The 25,880-nt window shown below is 35.0% G+C and overlaps 1 protein-coding gene across 1 annotated transcript in view; it reads left to right on the plus strand.

Moving 5' to 3' along the window:
- RFC1 (replication factor C subunit 1) overlaps positions 1-25,880 on the plus strand; it is a 101,127-nt gene that overhangs the window by 19,778 nt on the left and 55,469 nt on the right. The window contains exons 3-4 of the mRNA XM_036762332.1: positions 666-741; positions 3,123-3,245. Coding sequence (XP_036618227.1) covers positions 666-741; positions 3,123-3,245 — 199 coding nt within the window. The remainder of the gene's footprint in view (positions 1-665; positions 742-3,122; positions 3,246-25,880) is intronic.

The following is a 25,880-nucleotide window of genomic DNA, read 5'->3' on the forward strand; positions in this document are numbered from 1 at the left end:
GTGTTCTCTGACCTAGTAAGAGAGAAGATGAGAGGAGAGAGAAGTCCCATTTTTGTCTTTTTCCTGCTATATTGCTGAATATTATGTTAGGTTGTTAGGTAAAGTAGTATAAAGTATATAAAAGTTTATATAGTATATAAAGGTTTTATAAAAGTTTATAAAGTATATAAAGGTTATGTTAGGTAAAGTAGTATAAAGTATATAAAGGTTATGTTAGGTAAAGTAGTATAAAGTATATAAAGTATAAAGTAGCATACTTTTTAACATTTATGAATTAAAGTGATTGTTGGCTTTCGTTGGCTTTTTCTAAACCCAGCCAAAATGGTATCTTTTTGAATATTTAAATGCAATTTAAAAAAAACTGGAGTAATATTATCAAGAAGTTATAGATAATCTTATCCTTAATAAAATAGTCATGCAAGTAAGTAAGCATTGCCCACTGGAGGGCTTATGTTTCCTTAGTTGATGCTTCTGCCCTTTTTTGGGGGGGCGGGTTTCAAAGAAACACTTGACTTAGTCTATAACTGCTCTTACTATCATAGGTTTCCTATTTGGCAATGATTGGAAAAAAAATTAGTGATACAGCTATTTCTTTTCCAGCTTTCTTTCATCTCCCACTTAAGCTTTTATAGACACTAGCTTGGTTAATTGTATGTCACTTGTAGGTGAAAGCTTCTTCCAAAGAAGATGATGTAAAACGAAAGCATGCAAACAAGAAAAAGCGAATTATCTATGATTCAGGTAATTACTTTTGAGGAGCAATCAAGACTTTTTAATAAAAAATTTTTTTTTTTGGAGGGAGGGAATGCAGGGCAGTTGGGGTTAAGTGACTTTCCCAGGGTCACACAGCTAGTACATGTGTCAAGTGGCTAAGGCTGGATTTGAACTTAGGTCCTCCTGACTCCAGGGCCAGTGCTTTACTTACTGAGCCACCTAGATGCCCCGCAATCAAGACTTTTAAAGTAGTCTGCATTCTTTGTCACATATATTTAGTTATAAAAGTAATTTTTTTGCTTCTTTGAAGTTGTAACAGCATTCATCTTGAAATAAAAATAATTTAAGTCATGGTTTGCTAATGGAGGTAATGGAAATCATTGGCATTATTTTAGACAAGTTTTTTTAAGGCAACAACACAACTTGGATTTTTCCTTACATATTTTTTATAATATGGTAAAATAATAGTAGAGCTCATTGATAGTAGTTTTACCTTGTCCTGCTTTGAGCAAATGATGAAAAATCTAGCGTGAGTAGTTAAAATTCAAGGGAGACCTAAAGATTTTATGAATCTTTAGGACTTTGATAGACATACAAAAGGCACCATTCAGGCAACTAAGTATTTGTGTGACTTCAGTGTGCCTAACATTGGTATGTGCTTTGGATTATAAAAGAATATATAACAAGATATATCATAACCCAAATGATAATGACAGGAGAAAGAAGAAGGTTCTAATCTAGAGAGAACCTGGGAAGACATTCACAGTTGTGGGGATAAGGACTTGAACTAGGGTGGTAGCGGTGGTAAAGAGTTGTGGTGCAGTAGGGAAAGGATTGGATTAGCTGAATTTTAATTTCATGTCTGCTGCTTATTATCTGTTTAACCTCATCCATCAGTGTTTTTTTTTTTTGTATTTGGAAGGGCAGTTGGGGGTTCAGTGACTTGCCCAAGGTCACACAGCTACTACATGTGTCAAATGTCTGAGGCCACATTTGAACTCAGGTCCTCCTGACTCCAGGGCTGGTGCTCTACTCACTGAGTCACCTAGCTGCCCCATCAGTGTTGTTAATCTATAAAATTAAGGAGCTGGACTACATGATTTTTAGGTTTCCTTCCATTGTCAAATCCTATAAAACCTATGCAGTGATAAGCGTGGGGTATGGATTTGTGAGAGACTGCTGAGGTAAAATAGAAAGGTCATTGATTAGGAGGGCAAAGGTCATCTTTGGCTTTTCAGAGTATTTAGCTTGAGTAACTGGGACAATAGTTATGTTAATAATTGAAGTAGAGAAGTTACGAAGGAGAAAATGTGATGAATTATTTTTTTAGTCCAGTTGAATTTGAGTTTGTGGTAGGCATACAGTTTGAGTTATCCAGGTACTAGAAATCCTCATGTGAATGGTGGGGGTGAAGATAAGATTTGATGTTTGTACAATAGCTAGAATTAATATGATGCTTTAAGATTTGCAAAGTGCTTTAGAAATATTATCTTATTGGGTCCTTACAATAACCCTAAGAGGGAGGTGCTGTTATTATCCTCATTTTACAGGTGAAGAAACTGAAGCAGACTGAGGTTGTAACTTACCCAGGGTCATTCAACTAGTAATTAATTGATGCCAAATTTAAACTTGGGTCTTTCTAACTTAAGGTCCAGCACTCTATCCAGATAAAGGTGATAGTTGAAGCAGTGGCAGGTGATAAGGTCTTCAGGGCAGAGACTGTATATAACAAAAAGAAGATGGAAAACAGAGCCCAGGTGAAGGATGGAGGGGATGGGGAATTGGATGTCAGAGAAGTAAGAAGAAAGATGAAACTGAAGTATCACAACAGCCAAAGAAGTGAATCATATGAAGAAGAAAGGAATGGTAGTGTCAAATGGTATAGAAATGTCAGAGAATAAGAATTGAGAAAAGGGCATGGGATTTGGTGATCATTGAAGACTAGCAAACATTTCCATTACAAGAAAATACTTTAATTTTTTTTTCAGCCAAAGAGAAACAAAGTTTATTAAAGATTCACCATATTGGGTAGACTGTTAAGAAATCTCACCATTGGCCAGACCCCAATTTGTGACGCTAATGCCAGCGGGCTAGATTCAATCCGAGCTAGATTGAATCTGAGCACAGAAAATACTTCTAAAAAAACCTTTATGCACTAAATACTTACTTAAAAAACCTGTATATTTAATGATTCAGGATAATCCCAAAGGACTCATGATGAAAAATGCTATCCTCCTTTAGAGAAAGAACTGATGGAGGCTGAATACAGACTAAAGTGTACTATTTTTCACTTTTTTTTTTGTTTGAATTTTCCACAAAATGACTGATATGGAAATATGTTTTAAATGATTTCATATGTAAAAAACCCCCTGTATATTTAATAAATGTACTTTTTTTCTGAAATGCAGACTCAGAGCCAGAAGAGACAGTACAGGTAAAAAATGCTCAAAACCAATCAGAGAAATTGCCGATGTCTTCTAAACCTCAGAAAGTTCCAAGGCAGGATCCTGTTACGTATGTTTCAGAAACAGGTAATGATGTTGACAATGTTTAATTGTTCATAATGAAGTCATTTGTGTTAGGTGTTTGAACTTCCCAGTACTGTGTAAATACAATTCAAATTTAAGGAGAGAGATTTTTGAAGAAACACTTTGAGGTAATTCATCACTGCATTATATGCAGAAGGCACAGGAACTACTTTACCATTTTAAGTTTTGATAGATACTGAAGCACAGTCTTTTTCCTGTGTCTCAAAATAGTTATCAAAGTTATAAGTATTGGCCCCTGGGTGTTTTCTTTGACTATATAATCAAAGTTGTACTGTTATAGGAAGAATTTTACTTTAAAAAATTTTTTGTTTTTACATGCATTTTATAATCTCTTCCTCCCACTACACCTCCCTTCCCATTTGATCAACATTTAAAAAAGAAAACCAAAAGGAAATCCTCATCATAAATAGGAATAGTCTTAAGTAAAACCAATTTCCACATTGGCAATGCTTGCAAATGTATGCATTTCAAGTTCATCATCTCTGGCAAGAGGTGAGTGATGTGTTTCATCTTTGTTTTTCCAGACTTGTTGCTTAGCGTTGAATTGAGCAGATTTCTAAAGTCTTACAAAATTGCTTAATCATTATAATGCTGTCATTTTATACTTTTTTATTCTCATAATTCTCTTTACCTCATTCTGCCATCAGTTTATAGTGGTTTCCTCAGGTTCCTCTGAAACTATCCATTTTATCATTTTTATATGGTGCAGTGATATTCCATTTCCTTCATATGACATAATTTATTTAGATACCCCCTTAGTTTTCCAGTTTCTGGCTACCATGAAAAGAGCTGCTATAAATTTTGTGTGTCTATTTTTAACTTTTTGGCATGGTTCTGTATTGCTTTTCAGAATGGTTGAGTCAGGTCACAACAGTGCATTAATATACTTGTTTTCCCACAGCCCATCCTGTGTTTTTAATTTTTCTCTTTAGTCATCTTTGCCAGTGTGATATGTATGAGGTAACACTCAGAGTTGCTTATTGATAGCTTGGATTTCTTCCTTTGAAAACTCCTTGTTCATATAAAATTAAACCTTGAATAGAATTTAAATACTATCTAAAATTGTAAAAAAAAAAAACTTTCCCTAAGATACTGACATTTGTTACACATTTTATTTATAGACACATAGAGTACTGGAAACAAGCCAGTAAAGAGGAAGAGGGCAACAGAAAAGTGGGAGAGAATTAGAGAGAGTGTGAATGTCCTGGCAAAAATAATAATTTAAATGTTAACTTACTGGGGCAGCTAGGTGGTGCAGTGAGTAGAGCACTGGCCCTGAACTCAGGAGGACCTGAGTTCAAGTATGGCCTCAGACACTTGACACACTACTAGCTGTGTGACCTTGGGCAAGTCACTTAACCCCAATTGCCCTGCCTTCCCCTCTGCAAAAAGAAAAAAAAAAGAATTATAAATGTTAACTTATTATTGATCCCACTTAATAGTATTTTATCTTTTCCAATTATATGTAAAGATAGTTTTCAGCATTCACTTTTATAAGATTCTGGGTTCCAAATTTTCTTTCCTCCCTCTCTCCCTCTCTCCCTTCCTTTATTAGAGAAGCTTGTTGCAAGGTTTTTTTAAGTTGTTTCCCTTCTCTTTTAATTTTAGCTATATTAGATTTGCTTGTGCAAAAACTTTAAAAAATATTAATGTCTGCGAGACAGATGTGCAGTTTTCCCAGAGTTTTTTGTAAATAGCGTGTATTTACCCATGATAAATGGGATCTTTGGGCTTATCGAGCACTGTACTGCTGTTTTGCTTGTATATTGTATATATAATTGGTTCTACTGATTTGCCCCTCTATTTTTACACTAATACCACATTATTTTAATGATTCCTCTTTTGTATTACAGTTTGAAATTTGGCACTAATAGACCTTCCCTTTTTTTTTCGTTATTGTCCTTAAGGTTCCTGATTATTTGATCTTTCATATAAATTTCATTATTTTTTTCTAGCTCTGCAAAATATTTCTTAGTTTGGTACTGCACTGAATAGGTAAATTAATTTGGGTAGTATTGTTATTTTTATTGTATTGGCTTGACCTATCCATGTGCAATTAATGTTTCTCTATTTAGGTCTGTTTTTATTTCTGCAAAGAATCTTTTGTATTTGGGTTCACGTAGTTTTACGTGCACCTTGAGTGATACACTCCCAAATATTTTATAGCCAACATGGTTATTTTGAATAAACTCTTTTTCCTAGGTTTTCCTGCTGGATTTTGTTGGCTATATGCTGATGATTTGTGTGGATTTATGGTGCAATTTTGCTGACGTTATTTCAGTTAATTTTTTAGTTCATTCTAGCTTTTTCTATATCATCTTATCATCTGCAGAAAGTGATAATTTTATTTCATTTTAGTCAGTGCTTATCACTCAATTTCTTTTCTTTGTCTTACTCTACAAGACAGTTTTATAAAAGCTAGCATTTTTAGGGTGTTAAATAGTAGTGGTGATAATGAGTATCTTTGCTTCACCTTTGGTCTTCTTGGAAAGACCCCTAATTCTTCTCTATTACTTATAATCTTTATTCTGGATTTTGTTAGCAATTGTTTATTATATTAAGGAAAGGTTCCTTTTATTATAATTTCAAGAATTTTTAGTAGAAATGAGTGTTGGATTTTGTCAAAAGGCTTTTCAGCATATATTCCTGTAATCATATGGTTTTTATTATCTGTATTATTAATTTCATATTTATTGCCTTTCGTATGTTGAACCAACCAACTCTGCATTCTTGATATAAGCCCAATTGGATCATATGGATGTTCCACAAGTATCTGTCCTGGGCCTTTTTTTTTTCTCCCTTTATATTATTTGACTTGATGATCTCATCAATTTTCAAAACTTCTTATCCAATTCTGACCTCTCTGCTGACCTCATCTCCTGTTTCCCAACTGCCTGCCGGATATCTTGAACTGGATGAACTCACAAACATTTTAAACTTAATCTGTCCAAAACTGAGCTCATAGTTAACCCCAAAACTTTCCCCATTCCAAACTTCTCTGTTACTATCAAGGGCTCCACCATCTTCCCAGTAACTCAGACTTTAAGCCTAGGTATCATCATCAATTCCTCATAATTTCTCATCCCCTATATCTAATCTATTACCAAAGGGCTCTAAATATTACCTTTGTAACATCCCTCACAGATCTCCCTTTTTTACGCTGACATTCATTGCCACCACCCTATGCAGGCCCTCATTACCACATTCCTGGACTATTATGGTAGTCTGCTAGTTGGTCTGCCTAACTATAAGTCTTTCTACATTCCAGTTCATCCTCTACTTGGCTGTCAAAAAAGTTTCCTAAAATCCATGTCATCCTCCTACCCGTAAATTCTGATGCCTCCTTATCACCTCCAGGATCACATATGAAATCCTTTGTTTTACTTTCAAAGCCTCCATATCCTGCCTCCGCCTTCCTTTCTTTGCAGTCTTCTTTGCAGCCTTCCCTCCTCAGCCTCTTCTACTCTGTGATCCAGGGACACTGGTTTCCTTGCCATCCTTGAAGAAGTCATTCCATCTCTTGATTCTAAGCATTTTCATTGGCTGTCCCACATACATGGAATGTTCTCCCTCCTCATTTCTACCTCCTGGATTCTCTGGCTTCCTTTAAGTTCCAGCAAAAATCCCACAGGAAATCTTTCCTGATATTCTTAATTTGAATGCTTTCTCTCTGTTTATTATTTCCAGATTAACTTATTTATAGCTCCTATGTACATAGATTTTTTTTGCATGCTGTCTCCTTTATTAGCTTATGAGCTCCTTGAGAGCAGAGCCTGTCTTTTATTTATTTGTTTTGTATCCTCTGTACTTATCACAGTACTATAATAGGCACTTTTATTAACCAACTATAAAATTTCTAATATGCTGTTGTAGCTCACTTCCTAATTTTTTATTTAAAATGTTTTGCATCAATGTACATTGCTTGTAGTAGTTTATAGTTTTCTTTCTTTGCTATGTTCCTCCCTGGTTCAGTTATCGAGACCATATTTCTATTATAGCAAAAGAGTGGAAGGTTGTCTCTTTTTCCGTATCATTGCAAGCAGTGTTTTTTTGTACTGTATTGGGATTAATTGTTCTTTGGATATTTGATAGAATTCATCTGATCCTGTAGGTTTTTTTCTTTGAAATTTCCTTCCTAATATTCTTATATTTGGTTATTTAAATTGTTTCTTGTTAATCTGGACATTTTATATTTTTGTGTTATTAATCCATTTCCATTAAGTTATTAGTTATTTTAACATGTAATTGATAAAATGGTTTCTGATAATTTCTTTTATTTTTCCCTTCAGTTATGAGTTATTTTTTATTTTTGATATGAGCAATTTGGCTTTTCTTTTAAAATCAGAATCACTGTTACCTATTTTATTACTTTTTAGAAAACAGCTCCTATTTTTATGTATTAATTAATTGGTTTTTATGTAAACCCATGTTTTCAATTTTACCTTCTTGCTTCGTTTTTTTTAGTTGTCAGGCCTATTTTATTGATCTTTCTCTCGAAATACTTTAGAGACATAAAATTTCTCCTCAGGACTACATTAGTTGCATTGCATAAGTTTTAGTTATCTTATTTCAGTGTTGTCATTTCCTTCAATGAAAGTAAATACAGGTTTCTAGTATTTCTATGATTTATTCTTTGACCTGCTAGTCATTTAAAATTATTATTTATTGACAATTATTTTAAAATTCTTTTAAAGGTACTTTTATTAAATATAATTTTTGTTGCATTGTGATAGGTAAATGATGTTTTAGTGTTTCTGTTTTCCTGCATTTTTTGGTGAGATCTTAATGTTGCAATACATGTTCAGTTTTTGTAAAGGTGCCATAAATAGCTGAAAAGTATGTAAATTGCTTCCTGTTCCCATTCAGTAATTGCCAGAGAGCTTTGATTTTTCTAAAGTCCTATTCAGGTCCTTAACTTTCTTGTTTATCTTTTCTTAAATTTGTTTACATCTGAAAAGTACAAATTAGGATCTGCCTTTATGGTTGTATTCTCTATTTCTTTACCTACTTGATTTAATTCTTCCTTGAGGTATTCAAATGCTATGCTGTTTTGGTGACTATATATTAAGCATTCATAATGATTCTTGATTGATGGTGCCTTTATGTATAATGTAATATCCTTGCATCTTTCTTTTTCTTATATCTGAATTTATGGTTGCTTTATCTGAAATCGTGATTGCTACCCTTGGTTTTTTTGAGTTTATCTGGAGCATGGTAGATTTTGCTCCAGCCTCTAAGTTTAATTTTACATGAATCTTTGTGATTCTTGTAAATAGCATATTGTCGGATTCTGTTTTCTAATCCATTTTGCTTTCCTTTTCCATTTTATAGATGAGTTCATCCCATTCACATTCAGGGTTATTGTTAAATGCATATTTCCCTCCTTCCTGTCATTTTGTTTTTTTCTCTCTTTGCTATCACCCACTCTACAAATAAGAAAGTAGTAAAAGAGTATTTGCCCAGTGCATTTAATCTACAAATGACCTGTTCCCACCCCATTGGCAACTCTTCTTTTCCACTTGCCCTTTCTTTATCCCAGATTTTTACTTTCTTCTTTTTAATTACCTCTTTACGTTTCTCTTTCCAACATTCTAATTTATTTTCCTTATGACCGATCCTTTACCTAACCTTTCCTTCCTTGTCTATCCCAACTCCTCTCCTAAACTCTTGAGTTTAATTTGTTTGTTTACCTGTCTTTCTTTTTTCTTTTTCCAAGACCACCAAAACAGGACAAAACTACCAACAGACCTACTATAATTTTTTGCTTTCTTTATGACCCATAAAGGTAGTAGGGTTCTGAGAAGACATTTGTTATCACCCTATTAAAATACAAGTAGTTCATCCCCATATATTCCCTTCTGAGTAAACAAATATATGTAACTTTCTGTGTTTTTCTTGCCGTCTGTATTTTCATTTCAGAATATCTATTCAGTTCTCCCTTTTTATCAGGAATGCTATTCCATTAAAAGTCCACTTTTGCTCTGTAGGATTATATTTAGTTTTGTTGGATAGGTGCTTTCTTGTTTAAGAGCCTAATATTTCAAGTTTCACTTTGTGAGGCTTAGTATGGCTACTTGGTATGTGAACTTCACTTATAATTTCCTGAAACATGGTAATTAGATATTACTTTTTTGGTTCATGATTTTCATATTGTTTGATATTTCTTAGATTTTTTTCTCCTTGACCTGTTTTCCAGATTTATTGTTTTAAATATAGTATTTAGTAGATTTCTGCTCTCCCATCTTTTGTTTAAAATTGTTTGAAATAATTTTAATGTTTGTCTTTTGTATTATTTCTGACGCATTCTAATTTTCAGAGCATTTAGTTCTTGGGAGAAATTTTCCATCTTCTGCTCTAAGGTACCAATTCTTTCTGCCATTTTTCATCCCTGGATATTCCATTTTATATCTCTTGTTTCTTTTTTTTCTGGTTTATCTGTAGTCTCTGTGTGTCTAGGCCTTTTTTTTTTAATCTCTTAAGACTTTCTGTACTAGTTAGTTGCTTATCCTCCTTAGGGTTTATCTCCTCATGGTAGTTAGAATTTTCTTTGTTTTTCTCTTCTCATTGGCTCCAGTATTACAGTGACCCTCTGTGCTTGGATCAAGCTCCATAACTGAATGTTGTGTGTAGGGCCTGCCTCGTACAAATATGATGTATTTCCAGATTCCAGGTTGCTTGGGTACTAGGTTCTTCTTGAAGGCTCCTTTCTTAACCATTGGTCTCTGAGAATACTTGGCTTCTACTATATCTGGCCTTTGCCTAGGGCTTTTTTTTCTGTTCTAGATTTGGGTCACTGTTGCTGGACCTTGACCTGTGTGGAGCTCCCACTTATGCTGGGTTCTTATAGCCATGGGCTTCGTACTCCAGGTTAGTCTTTGTCTAGGGCCTTTCTCCTGCCACCCAGAGTCCTCTGGGCTGTGCTTTCTACCTACCCTCACTTGTCTTGTTTCATAGTCTCTACAAGGTTCCACAGATCTTACATAGCTCTCTGGAGTGAGTAGAGATGTTCACAGATCATTCTTATTTTTTCTTCAGTTATACATTTCTAAGTCCTGTTGGGGTGTGGGGGGATGGAGTGATCTGGGCTCCCCTAATAGTAGCAAGTTTTATATAGTGCTTTAAAGTTTACAGAGTACTTTATTTTATTTCAGTTTATTACAGTCACTTTGGTGTCAGCCCTGTGAAGTAGGTGCTATTATTAGTCCCATTTACAATTGAACAACTGAGGCCAAGAGAAGTTAATTAATTGATTTGCCCAGGGTTATATAGTGTAGTGAGTAACCTAGCAAGCTGACATCTTCCTACCTTTCTAATTTTCATATGCAATAAGTGAATGTTATGTTATTACTAAAATTGGCTTCTTTTATTTTTTGTTTTAAAGATGGTTTTTCTTTTGGGTGTCATGGGTAATAATATCTGATATTTAAATTTTGCACCCATATAATTGAATTCTTTGCAATCTCTAGTGACACATTCAAAATTTCATTATTGATCATTTAATACATTTGATTTTTATTAGAATTTTTTAAATATAGCCTTTATTTCCAAATAGTTCTTTCCTATTTTCTTACCTATTGGAGCAATATGAAAAATGAAAGAGTGTAGAAGAAATAGTTCAACCAAGGAGCATTACATCAGCAAAGACTTAAAGTGTAGGCAGTGTTCCATACCCATAGTACCTACTTCTACAAAGAAGGGAGCGAAGTATATATTATCTTCTCTGGCACAGGTTTTGTTTTTTTTCCATATATAGTATTCCATTTTTTTGTATCTATTTATAATGTTGTCATTATATATAATTTTTTTGGTTTTGCTTCAGTACATCAGTTTATACAAATCTTATCCTTTGTATTCTTCATAGTCATCATTTCTTTCAATTCTATGATACTCCATTTCATGCATGTACCACATTTTATTTGGCCAGTTCCATTTAACGGATATTTACTTTGTTTCTATTTCTTTGCTTCAGCAAAAAGTGTTATTAGGAATATTTCAGTGGATATGGAATTTGGAAGTAAAAAAAACCTAGGTTTCATTCCTGGCTTTGTTAGTATTTATGTGACTGTGCAAATTGCTTAATTTCACAGGGCCTCAATTTCCTAATTTCTAAAATGAAGTGGTTGGGGTAGGAAATCTCTTAAGGCTCTTTCAAGCCGTATGTCATATGGTTCTATAATTTTTATTCTTTATACATGTAGACCAAGGTATTGATTGAAGATACGAGTTCAAAAACATTGAAATTTTTTTTCGTATTGCCTAAAGATTTAATTTAGCTATGTCCCTTAACATTTACATGGAAAACTGAAAGTTGATTTCATTGTCCTTAGATTTATTGACATTTAGATTTATAAGTTAGTTTTCTTATGCAGTCTAGTTTGTTATTTTAGGTTGCAGATAAAATAAGCAGGACTGGTCCAGGAAGAGGACTGAGTAGAAATAGAAAGACAGGTGTGTTTTTTATGGTAGTATTTGAAAATCAAACAAAATAATTGAAAATAAGCATAGCCAAGATGTGGTAGAATTGAACTTTAAAAATGGATTTTTTCATATGAAATAACTTTATTTTACTGTTAACTCGAAGAATATTTTTTAGCTGTTTTTTTTCCAGTTTCTGCTCAGTCACATTGGATTGGTGTGAGGTAATGCAGTTCTAGGTTCAGGTACACATGTGGTATGATTGGTGACTGTTCTTGAAAGTGGGGGAGGAATAGGTCAACACAGTGAAGTGATACGTGTACCTGAAAATGGTGTGATTGAGGTTTCCAGTGACACCTTAGAAACAACAGTCAAGGTTACTAGTGAATAGATAGCTGTGGCCCTTAACTACAGTTCAGGGTTAACATTATCTTTTGATTTTGTACACAAAGGAACCAGACAATTTAGACCATGGTCACAGAATTTTCTTTAACTTGGATCACTTGTTAAAAAAATTGTGGTCTGGAGTTAGAATCTATTAATTTCTGGGATGTTCGGTTTTTCATTTGGGTTTTTTGCAATGAATATTAACCTAGAGTGTCTATTTTATTCCACAAATGCATATGGGAAGGTAAACATTGGCTTTTTGTTTTGGTTAACAGTAGTGAAGGTGCGATAAGGCATGACTTGAAAATTGTACAGTGTGGATGTAGATTTTAGCCTTCTCTCTATTTCCTTGGACCATGTTGGTGTGTTTGGAGACCAGAAGGCCTCTAGATATGAAAAATGTAATAGGTAATAAAAATGGAATTCCCTGGTTGGAAATGCCCTGTAATTTTGAAAGAAGTGAAAATCGTGATTTGGTATTTATAGTCAGAGATAAAATCATTGGCCTGTTTTTAAGAACTTTGTGTTTCTGCTCTGTGAAATATTTTATTTCTTCTGACTCTTCACTTTAAAGCTGACTGAATATCATTTAGCTTTTATTTAGGTTCTTACATTTGTCTGTTATTTATGTAATCTTAACTTGAACTTACATGTTTTTTATACAAAGAAACTACATTTGAGCAACTTATGGTTCTATTGGATATGTGTTAAGTGAGTATTCCTTCCGACAGTAAGATCCCAACTCATCCATGCCCGTCCACATCTTCTTGCATCTCGTCCACAGGAAGTGTTTATACCACATGCTGGGGACCTTCCTCCAGATCTTTTGGCATTGTATGGATAGCAGTGGAGCACTCAGGCTGGCCATTGGTTTGTTCCTCACTGTTGCTACCGGGCTCACTGAAAGGAAACTAGATTTCGGAAATGGTGACCATGTTTTCTGTTGTGTTATTTATGCTTCTGTACATGATATACATTATAGGTTTTGCCCATTAGGATTACTTTTGAACTCTGTAACAAGTATTTTTCATCATTCTCTATGTGATTAAATCATCGCTCTATTTTATTAATGGATTTTCAAGTGCTTTAATAGCATTAATTTCCCAAGTTACAGGAACAGGAAAGGGCTCCTTATAAATATCTTTATTGCTAACCATTGACTCTAGTTAAATGTTCCAGTAGATTGGTAGAAATCCAAATACTTGTTGTACTGGGTAAATGTATTTACTTTTTGCTGTTCAATGAAGTGGGAGACCTTGAGTTTTGTTTGGTGAAGATGACCTGTTGTTATGCTATTGCATCAGGGCCTGTGGTTTTATCCCAACTAGTGTGTTTTTTCTCTCTCCTCATTGGGAATTTAATTGTGCACCTAACTGTAAGCAAGTTAATGGGCTTGACGGTTAGATTTTTCTAAGGCTTCTAAAATCAGCACTTTTTAATAAAGAGAGTAGATATAATTTAGAAAAATACCATCATTTTGTTTTCAGGGCTCTTGTAACTTGAGTAACTCATGGGAGAAATGTAGCAAAAAGTAGTGAGGGTGCAAAGCCATACTTCATGTTATATAGAGCCCTTAATTTTTTTTTATTAATTTATTTATTTTTAGTTTACCACATACGGTTCTACATAGTTTTGAGTTCCAGATTTTCTCCCCTCCCTCCCCCCTCCCTCCCCAAGACGGCATGGAATCTCATATAACTGTCATGTATAACTTTGCATTGAATTAATTTATGCACTAGTCAAGTTGTGGAGAAGAATTTGTGGAGAAGGAATGAATCATGAGAAAGAAGAAACAGAACCAAAAAAAAAAACAACCCAAAAACAAAAACAAGAGAGAAGCAAAAAAGGCGAGCATGTAGTGCGCCTCGATCTGTATTCAAACTTCAGAGTTCTTTCTCTGGATGAAGACAGCATTCTCCATCTTGAGTCCCCTGGAGTTGTCCTTGCCCCTTAGGTTGCTGAGAAGAGCGCAGTATGTCAGGGTTGGTCCTCACGGGATCCATATACCTGTGGCTGTGCACAACGTTCTCCTGGCTCTGCTCCGCTCACTCAGCATTATGTCGTGTAGGTTTTTCCAGGTTGTTACGAAGTCTGCATCATCCCCATTTCTTATGGCACAGTAGTATTCCATCACCTTCATATACCACAGCTTGTTCAGCCATTCCCCAATTGATGGGCATCCCTTTGATTTCCAATTCTTGGCTACCACAAAAAGAGCTGCTATAAATATCCTTGTACATATGGGTCCTTTTCCCGCTTGTGTGATTTCTTTGGGATACAACCCTAGAAGTGGTATTGCTGGGTCAAAGGGTATGAACATATCTATAGCCCTTTGGGCATAGTTCCAAACTGTAGAGCCCTTAATTTAAGGAAGTAATAATATTCTGTATAGATTATATATCCTTGGTTGTTCTTATGAATGTGGGCAAAAACTGTCCTAGAAGTGAGAGAAAATATTCTTTTTATAAGCTCCTTGAAGGCAATGACTTTTGTCATGTGTTTTCTTGGGTCATCCACAGAATGTAACAATGTCTTACACGTAAAAATCAACATTCACTAATTCTGTAATCAACATTTGATTGATTCTTGGTAATCAAGAAATGCTTTTATTTTGCTTCAGGAGTTCCTTTTAAAGGAAAATTCTACTATAAAATGATACATGTATATTTTAATTTTATTTTTCTAATTCTGAACTTAAAACCAAAAGAAGAACATTTCTGTTGGCAAACTAGAACATAAAAGATTATATGTGCAACTGTGACAAGTATGTTCAGCTTGCTTTTTAAGAAGAAGCATGTAATAAATGCAACATGTTACTTTCAAAGCGGTTTTGCTTGTCTATAACAGAATATGTAACTTTTTATAAGATATTATTTCTTGAGTTTATTTCAGTTTTTCAGGACAAATCATTTTTTGAGGTCATTAACCTGTTTATTAAATTAAATTTTTTCAGTTCACGGACATCTTATCCTAGTGTTTCTATAGATTTGTAATCTGTAAATCTGTAGGAATTCTCTAGTTATTGGACCAGACCAGAGTGCATGGGTAGCATATGTCCATATTTCAGTAAGTTTCTCAATCATCAGAGGGTGAAAAGAGAGATACTTTTAAGTTTTTTTAACTAAAAATTCACTGCTAGTCTAGTTCTTTCTCCTGAATCCTTATTTTTTCTTATTAAGAACCATCTCATTCCTCCTTCTCTAATGTACTTGTCCCTATCTCTTTTGTTCTCGTACTACAAATAATGATTGGAGTCATAGTTAAGAATAGAGTAGACCAAAAATCTCAACACCAGCAAATTTTGTTGTTAAGCAGTAAGTAAGTAGCGAGGGAAAGACCAAGTCATTGATGTCTCGCCAACTGATTGATGTAAAAACTGCTATTTGATCTCCATTCAGGAGTGGCCTGTAGCTATTTTTTTTAAATTGTAGGCTATTTTCTGTAGCCATACACATTTTCCTTTGTTTTTTGGGGGAAAAGCCCCCAAAAAGAGGAGCATAGTAGGCAGCATTCTCCAGGTGAGCTGGTAACGACGCTGATCCATCTGCTGATACCACCCCCAGTGCTTATCAGTCACCAGCATCTCTCAGTAGCATTTTTCCTTTGATTCTTAAGTGATTATAAAACTTTATGAAAATAAAAAGCCACCTCTTAATATTATTAATGAAGTTTGAACATGAGCTAAATTTATTTTTCTATTAAAAGGTAATGTTTTTATTCTAAAAATGGTCTATTATTAATTTCCTGACATGATTTAATGATGAAAATAACATGAGAATCATTATGAAGTTTGTATTAAATGACTAGTGATTGGTTGGTTTTTCTTTTGATGTCACAATTCTCCTACCAAGAAATGAGGTAGAGGAAAATATCAAAGATTTACATAGAAGGAAACATCTCTGAAATGCTCCATTGGGTAGGATTATCACCTTTTTGTCATGGAACATTGCTCAGGTGGCTATGTAGTATTCACCTGGCACAAATAAAAATAATTTGTGGATATTGTTGGAGGAAAAATGACTTTAATTTTATAAATGTTTGGCTTTTTTATGTCATTTCTTTTTTTTTTTTAAAATAAATTTAGCTAGTATAATGTAATATATCTTGAGTTAATTATCTATCTTCAAACAGTAACCATCCAGCAAGTATCGTTTTCTCTTGCTCAGAAAATTTTTGTTATATGTTCTTGTTTATGTTAGTTGTATTCAAAACAAAGTTATTTTAAAGAAGTAAGTATTCTTCAGAGAATAGGGTTATATTAAGCTTTGCCTTTCTGGTGTGTGGAGAGAAAAGAGAACTAGAAAAGATACTATGAAATTTTTGTGGCACAGTAGCCTATGGAATAATTTTTTTTTTTGCAGTAATATCTCTTTTAGGGAAGATGGTGCATTCCCAATGTCAGAAATTTTGTTACTAGAGGGAGAAATAATACAGGAAACATTGTAAGACATCAGAAAAATGGAGTTAATTTTTGAAAATATAGATATCATTGAAACAATGTTTTTACTGTTGAGACCAATATGTTTTATGTACCCTTTTGTGTAGGGATGATTGGGTTACTCTGTTGACCCTCCAGGCCACTTTGAGTTCTTTTTGTCTCTTGCCTGCGGCTTAAAATAGGAAGAAATTTCCAATAATACACCAGTGGCCAGTTGTCTAAACCCTGGCATTTGAACATTTGACCATCTCTGGTTCCCTTTAGGGAGAATTAATCCAATAGAATTGAAAAAAGGTAGTGCCTATGTGGCCATTTTCTTTTCTTTTTTCTTTTCCTCCATGTAAAGCTTGGTTATCTGGACTCTCCAAATGTAATACCCAAATTGACTTGTTCAGTCTTAATGGGAATGCTCCTTAACTCTTTAGTATGGGCTACTCCCCAGTGACAGATCTCTCAGCACTTATGAGCATGTGAACATGTATATATGTGTGTATGTGGGGGGAGAGAGAGAGGGAGAGAAAGAAAGAAAGATGGGAAATAGGACCTATGATTTCATCAGTGTGTAAGATTGCACCATGTGGAAATTCACCTCCCCTTCCCTAAAGCAGATTGGCAGTTTAGTTTTAGAGTTGCTTAGGATACTCAAGAGGTTAAGTGACTTACCTCAAGTTCACATAGCTAGAATATGTCAGAGGCAGGACTTAGACTCAGGTTTAAGGCCTGGCCTTCTGTCCAGTATGTCACACTACCCCTCTCTTCTTTGGGTGGGTAAAGGACTAGACCCCCCCTGGGGAAAAATGTGCAATTCAGTCAGGAAAGACAGGCTGGAGCCAGATCGTGAAGGACTTTGACTGTTAGAGGAGTGTATGTTTTATCCTAGAGGCAGTAGGGAGCCACTAAAACTTCTTGAGTAGAGGAAAGTGAAATGGTCAACTGTGCTTTAATAATATTAATTTGCCAGCTGTGTGTAATACTAATTGAATAGAAAGAAGACCGACTTGAACCTGGGAGGTTTATAATAGGCTTTTATAGTCTGGTGAGGGTTTGAACTAAGATGATGGCTGTTTGATTAGAGAAAAGGGGGGGCATGTGAAGAATATTAAAAAAGTAGAATTGACAAAACATAAATGAGTGTGAATGAGTGTGCCTTCCTTTGTATCCAGTAATAGTACTACCAGTCTGTATCCCACAGATCAGTTTGTAGGAATGACTTGGAAATAAAAGGAGTACCCATTGTTGGGGGAATGGCTGGGCAAATTGTGGTTCATGAATGTATTGAAATACTATTGCTCCGTAAGAAATGAAATGATGGAGATAATTTCAGGGAAACTTTTGAAGGGGATTGTATGAACTGATGGCAGTATGAAGTGAGCAGAATCAGTAAAACTATCTATACTGTAACATCAAAATGATAAAGACATGGGTTAGTGAGATGTAGAGTTGAGGATGATTTCTAGGATGTAAATAGGACTGGCTGTATGAAAGGGGATAGATACCCTTGATAGAAATAGCTTAAGTTTGGAAAAGGAATAAGTTTCAGAAGAGTATATTTTCAGGTTTGTACATATCGAGTGTGATTCCTATGGGCATAGTGGAGTGGAGCTTGTGTACTTTCTCTTCTTATTCATAACCTCTTTTATCCAGTCAAGCAATCAGCAATTATGTATAAGACTTTGTGCCAGTCTCTGCTTAATTCTCAAAAGCAAAATAAGAGCTAGGGGGTTGAAGCATATGGGTGAAGAAGAGGAAGGGAAACTGAGAAAAGCTTTAATGACCAGATTTCCTGTTGAATTTTTGACTTGTCTAGAAAAATTACTTTTGTCCTTGTTACCTGATGCTTCTAGATTATCAATTAATTATTTGGTTTCTCCATGTTAGAGACTACAGGAAGGGAAATCAAAGGAATATTAAGGTGCTCAGACATCCATTTGGGAAGGCAAAACTCAGCTGTATTCACCCCAGAATTAGATTTTCTAGCTTTGGTTTTGTAAATAGATTTTTATATGGACCTGCACATTATTTTCCTTGACTTTTATTTGTTATCCTTCTGTGACTACTCATAATTCAGAATGACAAAGCAATTTTCCTTATAAGACAATTACTCTGGTGTGTGTTGGATGATTCCAGTTTAGTTTTTGTTTGTTGCTATCACATTTAAGGTAGTGTTACATATAAATAAAAATAAATGATTTTTATAAGGAGACAGGTATCCTGGGGGAAAACTCTGTCCTTTCAGTTGTCCATGGCTTTCAACTAGGTTTCGGAAATTTGGGAAGACTTATTTATATTATTTTGCTAGAAATATCTTAGGAGAGAACAAAGTTTGCCTTTGGCTTCTGACAATTTAGGCTTATTTGAAACCAAGAACAAACAAATACTCAAAATGCTCCATCTCTCTATATCCTCCATGACATTTGTATTTAGGACATTTGTGACAGTATACATTAAGTGGTTAATCTGTATCTATGTATTATCTGCAGGTAGCTAGATTGATGCAATGATTCTTATTTCTTATGCTATACTTCCATACTTTATCATAAAAGTATTATGTAATTGCTTTCATCCTTGATTTTTTTCCAAGCCTTTGTAAGACTTAGAGCTAACGAAGCTCCAAGATACCAATCCAGAAGGGACAATAGGAGCTTAGGAGACTCTAATGTCTTGATAATTTATAAGGGGATATTTACAAGATATTATTAGAGTTTTCTAAGGTTCTACAGAACACCGCATGTATATATTATTACATCTATTTTAATAAACTCTTAAAACTTAAAGAGTTATTTGTTTTTGAATTCATTTTGTTCAGGGTTATTTATTTATGTGTATTTTATGTTGTTAAAATACAAAAGTCAGGGGAGAATACAAAAATCAGCAATGGAAAAAAACTACTAATTTGTCTTTTCTTTTTTAATAATAGGTATAAATAATCAAGTAGCTGTAAGGGAGCTTTATTTTGTCTTTTACAAAGAGTAAGAGATCTTTTTATTACATGTTTGACTAATAAAGTGAATAAGCTGAAATTCTACACAGAGCACACAAGGTTTCCATATTTTATTTTTTAAAATACTTCTTTAACAGCAGCTTTACTAAAAAGTAAAATGTTTATAAAGTTATATATGAGTTCATATGTGTTAAACTTTTGGGGTTTGAAGTGACTATCAGAAATTTAAATTCCAGGCCCCTAAAGAAAAAGACCACATTGCCTTTTGCTAAGTACAAAATAAATATATTTGGAGAGAGATCCCATCTTTTTAAACATGGTTATTTATATCTGTGATAAGATAGCTACAGCAAAATAGAGGTTCTATGGATTCTATTTTGCCTATTTCCTTTTAATATTGTCTTAGTTTCTTTAGCTTTTTGGTTAAAAGAGAGAAATGCGTATTTGAATTACGAACATCTGAGGTTCTGTATACTTGAGTGAGTTGAAAAAAATAGTTTTTCTTTTACTAAATATCATATGTCAGGAAAGTGACTTGCTTAGTTTTCAGACATATCAAAGATTAAATGTTTCACTTTTAATATCTTTAATTGAAGAAATTCTAGTTATTCAGCTTATATTAAAACTGCATGTCATATTTTTCTGACCTAATAATTCCTGGGCCGACACTAGCTCAGCAGCGCTGGATCTACCCCTCACTACTGCCTCTTAACTGCCCTCTCAGACTTCCCTAACGATACCACTGCTTGCTTCTGCCTGCTCTGAGGCAGGCCTCAGAATACAGAATACAGTACTACTACTTGCCAGGGAGGACATTATTGAACCATCTCTGGGGTGGGGAACCTGTGGCCTTCTAGGACTTTAGATATGGCCTTTTGACTGAGTCCACAGTTTTACAGAACAAATCCTTTTATTAAGAGGATTTGTTCTGTGAAGTTTGGATTCAGTCAAAGGGCCGCATTTGAGGACATAGAGGGCCACTTGTGGCCTGGAGGCCGCAGGTTCCTTACCCCTGAACCATCTAATTACCTGTTTTCCTCGGTGGACCTTTTTTGCATCCGCTAATACCTTGCCTGGACTCATTTCTCAGTGGTTAGCATCCTCCTACTCCCTTGTACTCCTCCTTATCCCAGTGGTTATGAACCTTAGCTACTACTGAACAAACTGTTGCTGCTTTCTGCTCCCTCATTCCTATCCATCTCAACCTAAACCCCTCTTCCAAAGTTTCATCCCACATTTTCCTGTCTCTTCCATTATACCTGCTCTAACACTGACAGACTCCTTCTCATCCTCAACCTTTTCCTTTCTTGCTTCTTCTATTTTAAGAAACTCATTGTTTCCCTTGGTCCCCTTTATAGCATTGACTATACTTTCCCTTTTATCTCCTGACTCATTATTCACAGTGGGACAGGTGGAGTATTTCTTGCTCTCCTTTGCCACTTCTGTACTCTTCCAGTACCACCATCAGTCACTCCGTAAGTCTGCCTCCTTTGAAGTTTAGACTGTTCAGATTTATCACCCAATCCAGATCCTGGTGACTTCATCTTTTTTAAAAATACAATTTTATTTTATTTTTAGTTTTGAATTCTCTCCCTTCCTGTCCATCTTCCCTGTTCTCATCCATTGAGAAGGGAAGAAAAAAGCTAATCTTTTACAAATATGTTTAGTCAGACAAAACATGCCCACGTTAGCCATGTCCATGGCTGTTATCTTTTGACCTCCAGGACACTCTCTTTGCTTACTCGGTGAATTGAGTGCTTGGCTCAGTCTTTCCTTCATCCCCAATTCCAGCCCCTCATATTAGGTGATTTCAGCATACTCTTTTATGTTTCCTCAATTACCCAAACTTCTCAGTTTCTTAATTTTTTTAGTTTCTATGACCTATTTCTCCATTCCTTTTCAGCCTCATATGGAGATGCTCATAACTTTATCCTACTTATCCTAAACCTTTTCTTTGTCTTCACTGTGATCTAATTCTTCCATATAGTGTTTTTCTAGGCTACCACCCTGACTGCACTCCCAGTCCCTTCCTGACCTTGACTCTTTAATGAACCAGTTAAACACTACATTGTCCTCTACTCATTTTTTGGACATTTTATTTTCTGTCCTGAACTTAAATACCAAATAAAATAGAATATTTGTATATACACTGCAGAATGCAATTGCATATGAAACTGACTTCCTATTTCATAGTACTTTTTAAAAAAGTATATAATAAATTTCATGTTAATTTCAAAATTGCCATTTGTTCCCTTTGGTTCCCTTCTCTCTCTCTCTGTTTCTCTCTCTGTCTCTCTCTCTGTCTCTCTCTTTTTCTTTTTGGACATTGCTATTTTTGATTTCCCCCTCCTCCACCCTTCCTCCTTCCAACCTCTTCCTCATTAAAAGCTGAGAAAAAGGAAAAAATATATGTCTCTTTCTACATCTTGAGTCCATTACCTCTGTTACAAGAGATCATCATAGGTCCTCTTGAAACACAGTTCGTCATTGCATTCATCAGATTTCTAAAAGAATCTTTAAAAGTGGTTTGTCTTTTACAATGTTCTTCTTATATAAATTGTTCTAGTTCTTCTAACTTCACATTGTATCAGTTCATTCAGTCTTTTATGAAACTATCTCTTTTGCTGTTTCTTACAGCACAGCAGTATCTACAACATTTATATACCGAAATTTGTTTGGCCTTTTCCTAGTTGATGAGCATCTCTTTAATTTAGAGTTCTTTGCCACCAGACACCAAAAAAAGCTGCTATAAATCTATAAATGCTTTCGTACATATGAGCCCCCTTTTCTTTCTTTGATCCCTTTGGGGTGTTGGCCTAATAGTGGTATTACAAAAAGGCAAACACAGTTTAGTGATTTTTGAGCTATAATTCCAAATTGCTTTCCCAAATGGCTATACCAATTTATATCTCTACTGCTAGTTTATTAATGTACCTTTTTTTCCCCCAACATCCTCTACCAGTTGTCATTTCCCTTTTTTTTTTGTTAACTACCCCGATTTGATTTATATGAGTTGGAACAGCATAGTTACATTAATTTGAATTTCTCTGTTAATGATTTGGTACATTTTTTTTTCACATGATAGTTTTTTTTTCATATACTAGCTCAGATATCTTCCTTTAAGAACTGTCTGTTCATATCCTTTGACCATCTGCCATTTGGAGAATAGTTCTTTTTTTTTTTTTTAAATATAAATTTTAGCTTTAATTCATGATTTGTACATTCCCTTAAGATAGTTTTTTTCCTCCAGTTATCAAGCATTATAATGATTTTTTAAGGTTTTCTCTTTCAAAAGCATACTGTCATACTGTCATACTGTTTTGATGAACTGGAAAATGACAGTCTCCAGGAACTCCTTGTTTTTGCATTCAAGAAATGATTGAAGGTCTTCTTTCTTTAAATCAACTATGAGTGTTTGAAGAAGCCAATAATGATGCTGATAAATAAGCAGATAATGTTCAAGTAGAAAAGTTCACTTTTAAAGAGTTTGAAGATACCTTTTGAGCTCTAGAAGTTGTGAAGTAAGAGGTTGTGGATGCTGATTCTAATGTCAGGCAAATGCTCTAAGATATGGAGCATATGCATGAAGATTTAAAGAAAGAGAAGACAGTTAAAAGTACACTACAATAATAGCATATTCATCATATTATCAGTGTAGGCTTATTTTTAGGTATGATATTTGGTAATTTAAAAAATTTGGCTTTCTGTAACTGCGCTATTATTTTATAAAATCCTTCAATCAGAAGTACACGTTCCGTATCCTTGCCTGTTATGTTTATGTTAATAAATAGATTAGAAACCTTATTTTAAAAAATTTCATTATGTTTCCATTGATCTGGAACCAATTACTGTATTTTTTAAAATTTAATTTATTTAATATATTTAGTTTTCAGCATTGATTTTCAAAAGAGTTTGATTTATGAATTTTCTCCCCATTTCTACCCTCTGACCCACTCCAAGATGGCATATGTTCTGGTTGCCCCGTTCCCCAGTCAGCCCTCCCTTCTGTCACCCCACTCCCCTCCCATCCCCTTTTTCCTTCCTTTCTTGTAGGGCAAGATAAATTTCTACGCCCCATTGCCTGTGTATCTTATTTCCTAGTTGCATGCAAAAACTTTTTTTTTTTGGAACATCTGTTTTTAAAACTTTGAGTTCCAAATTGTCTCCCCTCTTCCCTTCCTACTCACCCTCTCTAAAAAGGCAAGCAATTCAACATAGGCCATATGTGTATCATTATGTAAAACCCTTCCACAATACTCATGTTGTAAAAGACTAACTATATTTTGCTCCTTCCTAACCTATCCCCCTTTATTGAATTTTCTCCCTTGACCCTGTCCCTTTGCAAAAGTGATTGTTTTTGATTACCGCCTCCCTCTATCATCCCCCCTTTTTTATCTTCTTCCTTCTTTCCTGTGGGGTAAGATACCCAATTGAGTATGTATGGTATTCCCTCCTCAGGTCAAATCCGATGAGAGCAAGATTTACTCATTCCCCCTCACCTGCCTCCTCTTCCCTTCCTACAGAACTGCTTTTTCTTGCCACTTTTATGCGAAATAATTTACCCCATTCTATCTCTCCCTTTCTCCCTCTCTGAATATATTCCTCTCATCCCTTAATTTGATTTTATGTTTTTAGATATCATCCCTTCATATTCAACTCACCCTGTGCCCTCTGTCTATGTGTATATATATATATATATATATATATATATATATATATATATATATACACACACATACATATATACATACATGCACACACATATATACCCACACACACATATAAATACATATTCCTTTCAGCTACCCTAATACTGAGGTCTCATGAATCATACACATCATCTTTCCATGTAGGAATGTAAACAAAACAGTTCAACTTTAGTAAGTCCCTTATGAATTCTCTTTATTGTTTACCTTTTCATGCTTCTCTTGGATTCTTGTGTTTGAAAGTCAAATTTTCTATTCAGCTCTGGTCTTTTCACTGAGAAAGCTTGAAAGTCCTCTATTTTATTGAAAGTCCATATTTTGCCTTGGAGCATGATACTCAGTTTTGCTGGGTAGGTGATTCTTGGTTTTAATCCTAGCTCCGTTGACCTCCACAATATCATATTCCAAGCCCTTCAATCTCTTACTGTGAAAGCTGCTAGATCTTGTGTTATTCTGATTGTGTTTCCACAATACTCTAATTGTTTCTTTCTGGTTGCTTGCAGTATTTTCTCCTTGATCTGGGAGCTCTGGAATTTGGCAACAATATTCCTAGGAGTTTTCTCTTTTTCAGGAGGCAATCAGTGGATTCTTTCAATTTCTGTTTTACCATATGGTTCTAGAATATCAGGGAAGTTTTCCTTGATAATTTCTTGAAAGATGATATCTAGGCTCTTTTTTTGATCATGGCTTTCAGGTAGTCCAATCATTTTTAAATTATCTCTCCTGGATCTATTTTCTAGGTCAGTGGTTTTTCCAATGAGATATTTGACATTGTCTTCCACTTTTTCATTCCTTTGGTTCTGTTTTATAATATCTTGATTTCTCATCAAGTCACTAGCTTGCACTTGCTCCAATCTAATTTTTAAGGTAGTATTTTCTTCAGTGGTCTTTTGGACCTCCTTTTCCATTTGGGTAATTCTGCCTTTCAAGGCATTCTTCTCCTCATTGGCTTTTTGGAGCTCTTTTGCCATTTGAGTTAGTCTTTTTTTAAGGTGTTATTTTCTTCAGTATTTTTTTGGGTCTCCTTTAGCAAGTCATTGACTTGTTTTTCATGGTTTTCTCGTATCCTTCTCATTTCTCTTCCCAATTTTTCCTCTACTTCTCTAACTTGCTTTTCCAAATCCTTTTTGAGCTCTTCCATGGCCTGAGACCAGTTCATGTTTTTCTTGGAGGCTTTTGATGTAGGCTCTTTGACTTTGTTGACTTCTTCTGTCTGTATGTTTTGGTCTTCTTTGTCACCAAAGAAAGATTCCAAAGTCTGAGACTGAATCTGAGTGCGTTTTCGCTGCCTGGCCGTGTTCCCAGCCAACTTACTTGATCCGTGAGTTTTTCCTCAGGGTGTGACTGCTTGCAAAAAGTACTTTGTTCCAAGCTTGAGGGGATGCGCTGTTGATTTCAGAGCTATTTCTATACAGCCAGCTCTGCCACAGCAGCACTCCTCCTTCCCCAAGAACCCCCAACCTGGACTGGACTCAGATCTTCTGCAGGTTCTGCACTCCTGCTGTGATCCCCCACTTAATTCCTCCCACCAGGTGGGCCTGGGGCAGTAAGCAACTGCAGATGTAGTTCCTTTAGCTGCCCCACCTCTGTTACCCCCAGCTGGGTGGCCCAAAAAGGAACTCTTTCCACTCTCTCCCCCACAGATTTTCGCACTAATCTTCTCTGTTGTCTTTGGTGTTTGTGAGTTGAGAAGTCTGGTAACTGCCACAGCTCAGTGATTCAGGGCGCTA

The sequence above is a fragment of the Trichosurus vulpecula genome, chromosome 6 (assembly GCF_011100635.1).
Source record: "Trichosurus vulpecula isolate mTriVul1 chromosome 6, mTriVul1.pri, whole genome shotgun sequence".
Classification (NCBI taxonomy): Eukaryota; Metazoa; Chordata; class Mammalia; order Diprotodontia; family Phalangeridae; genus Trichosurus; species Trichosurus vulpecula.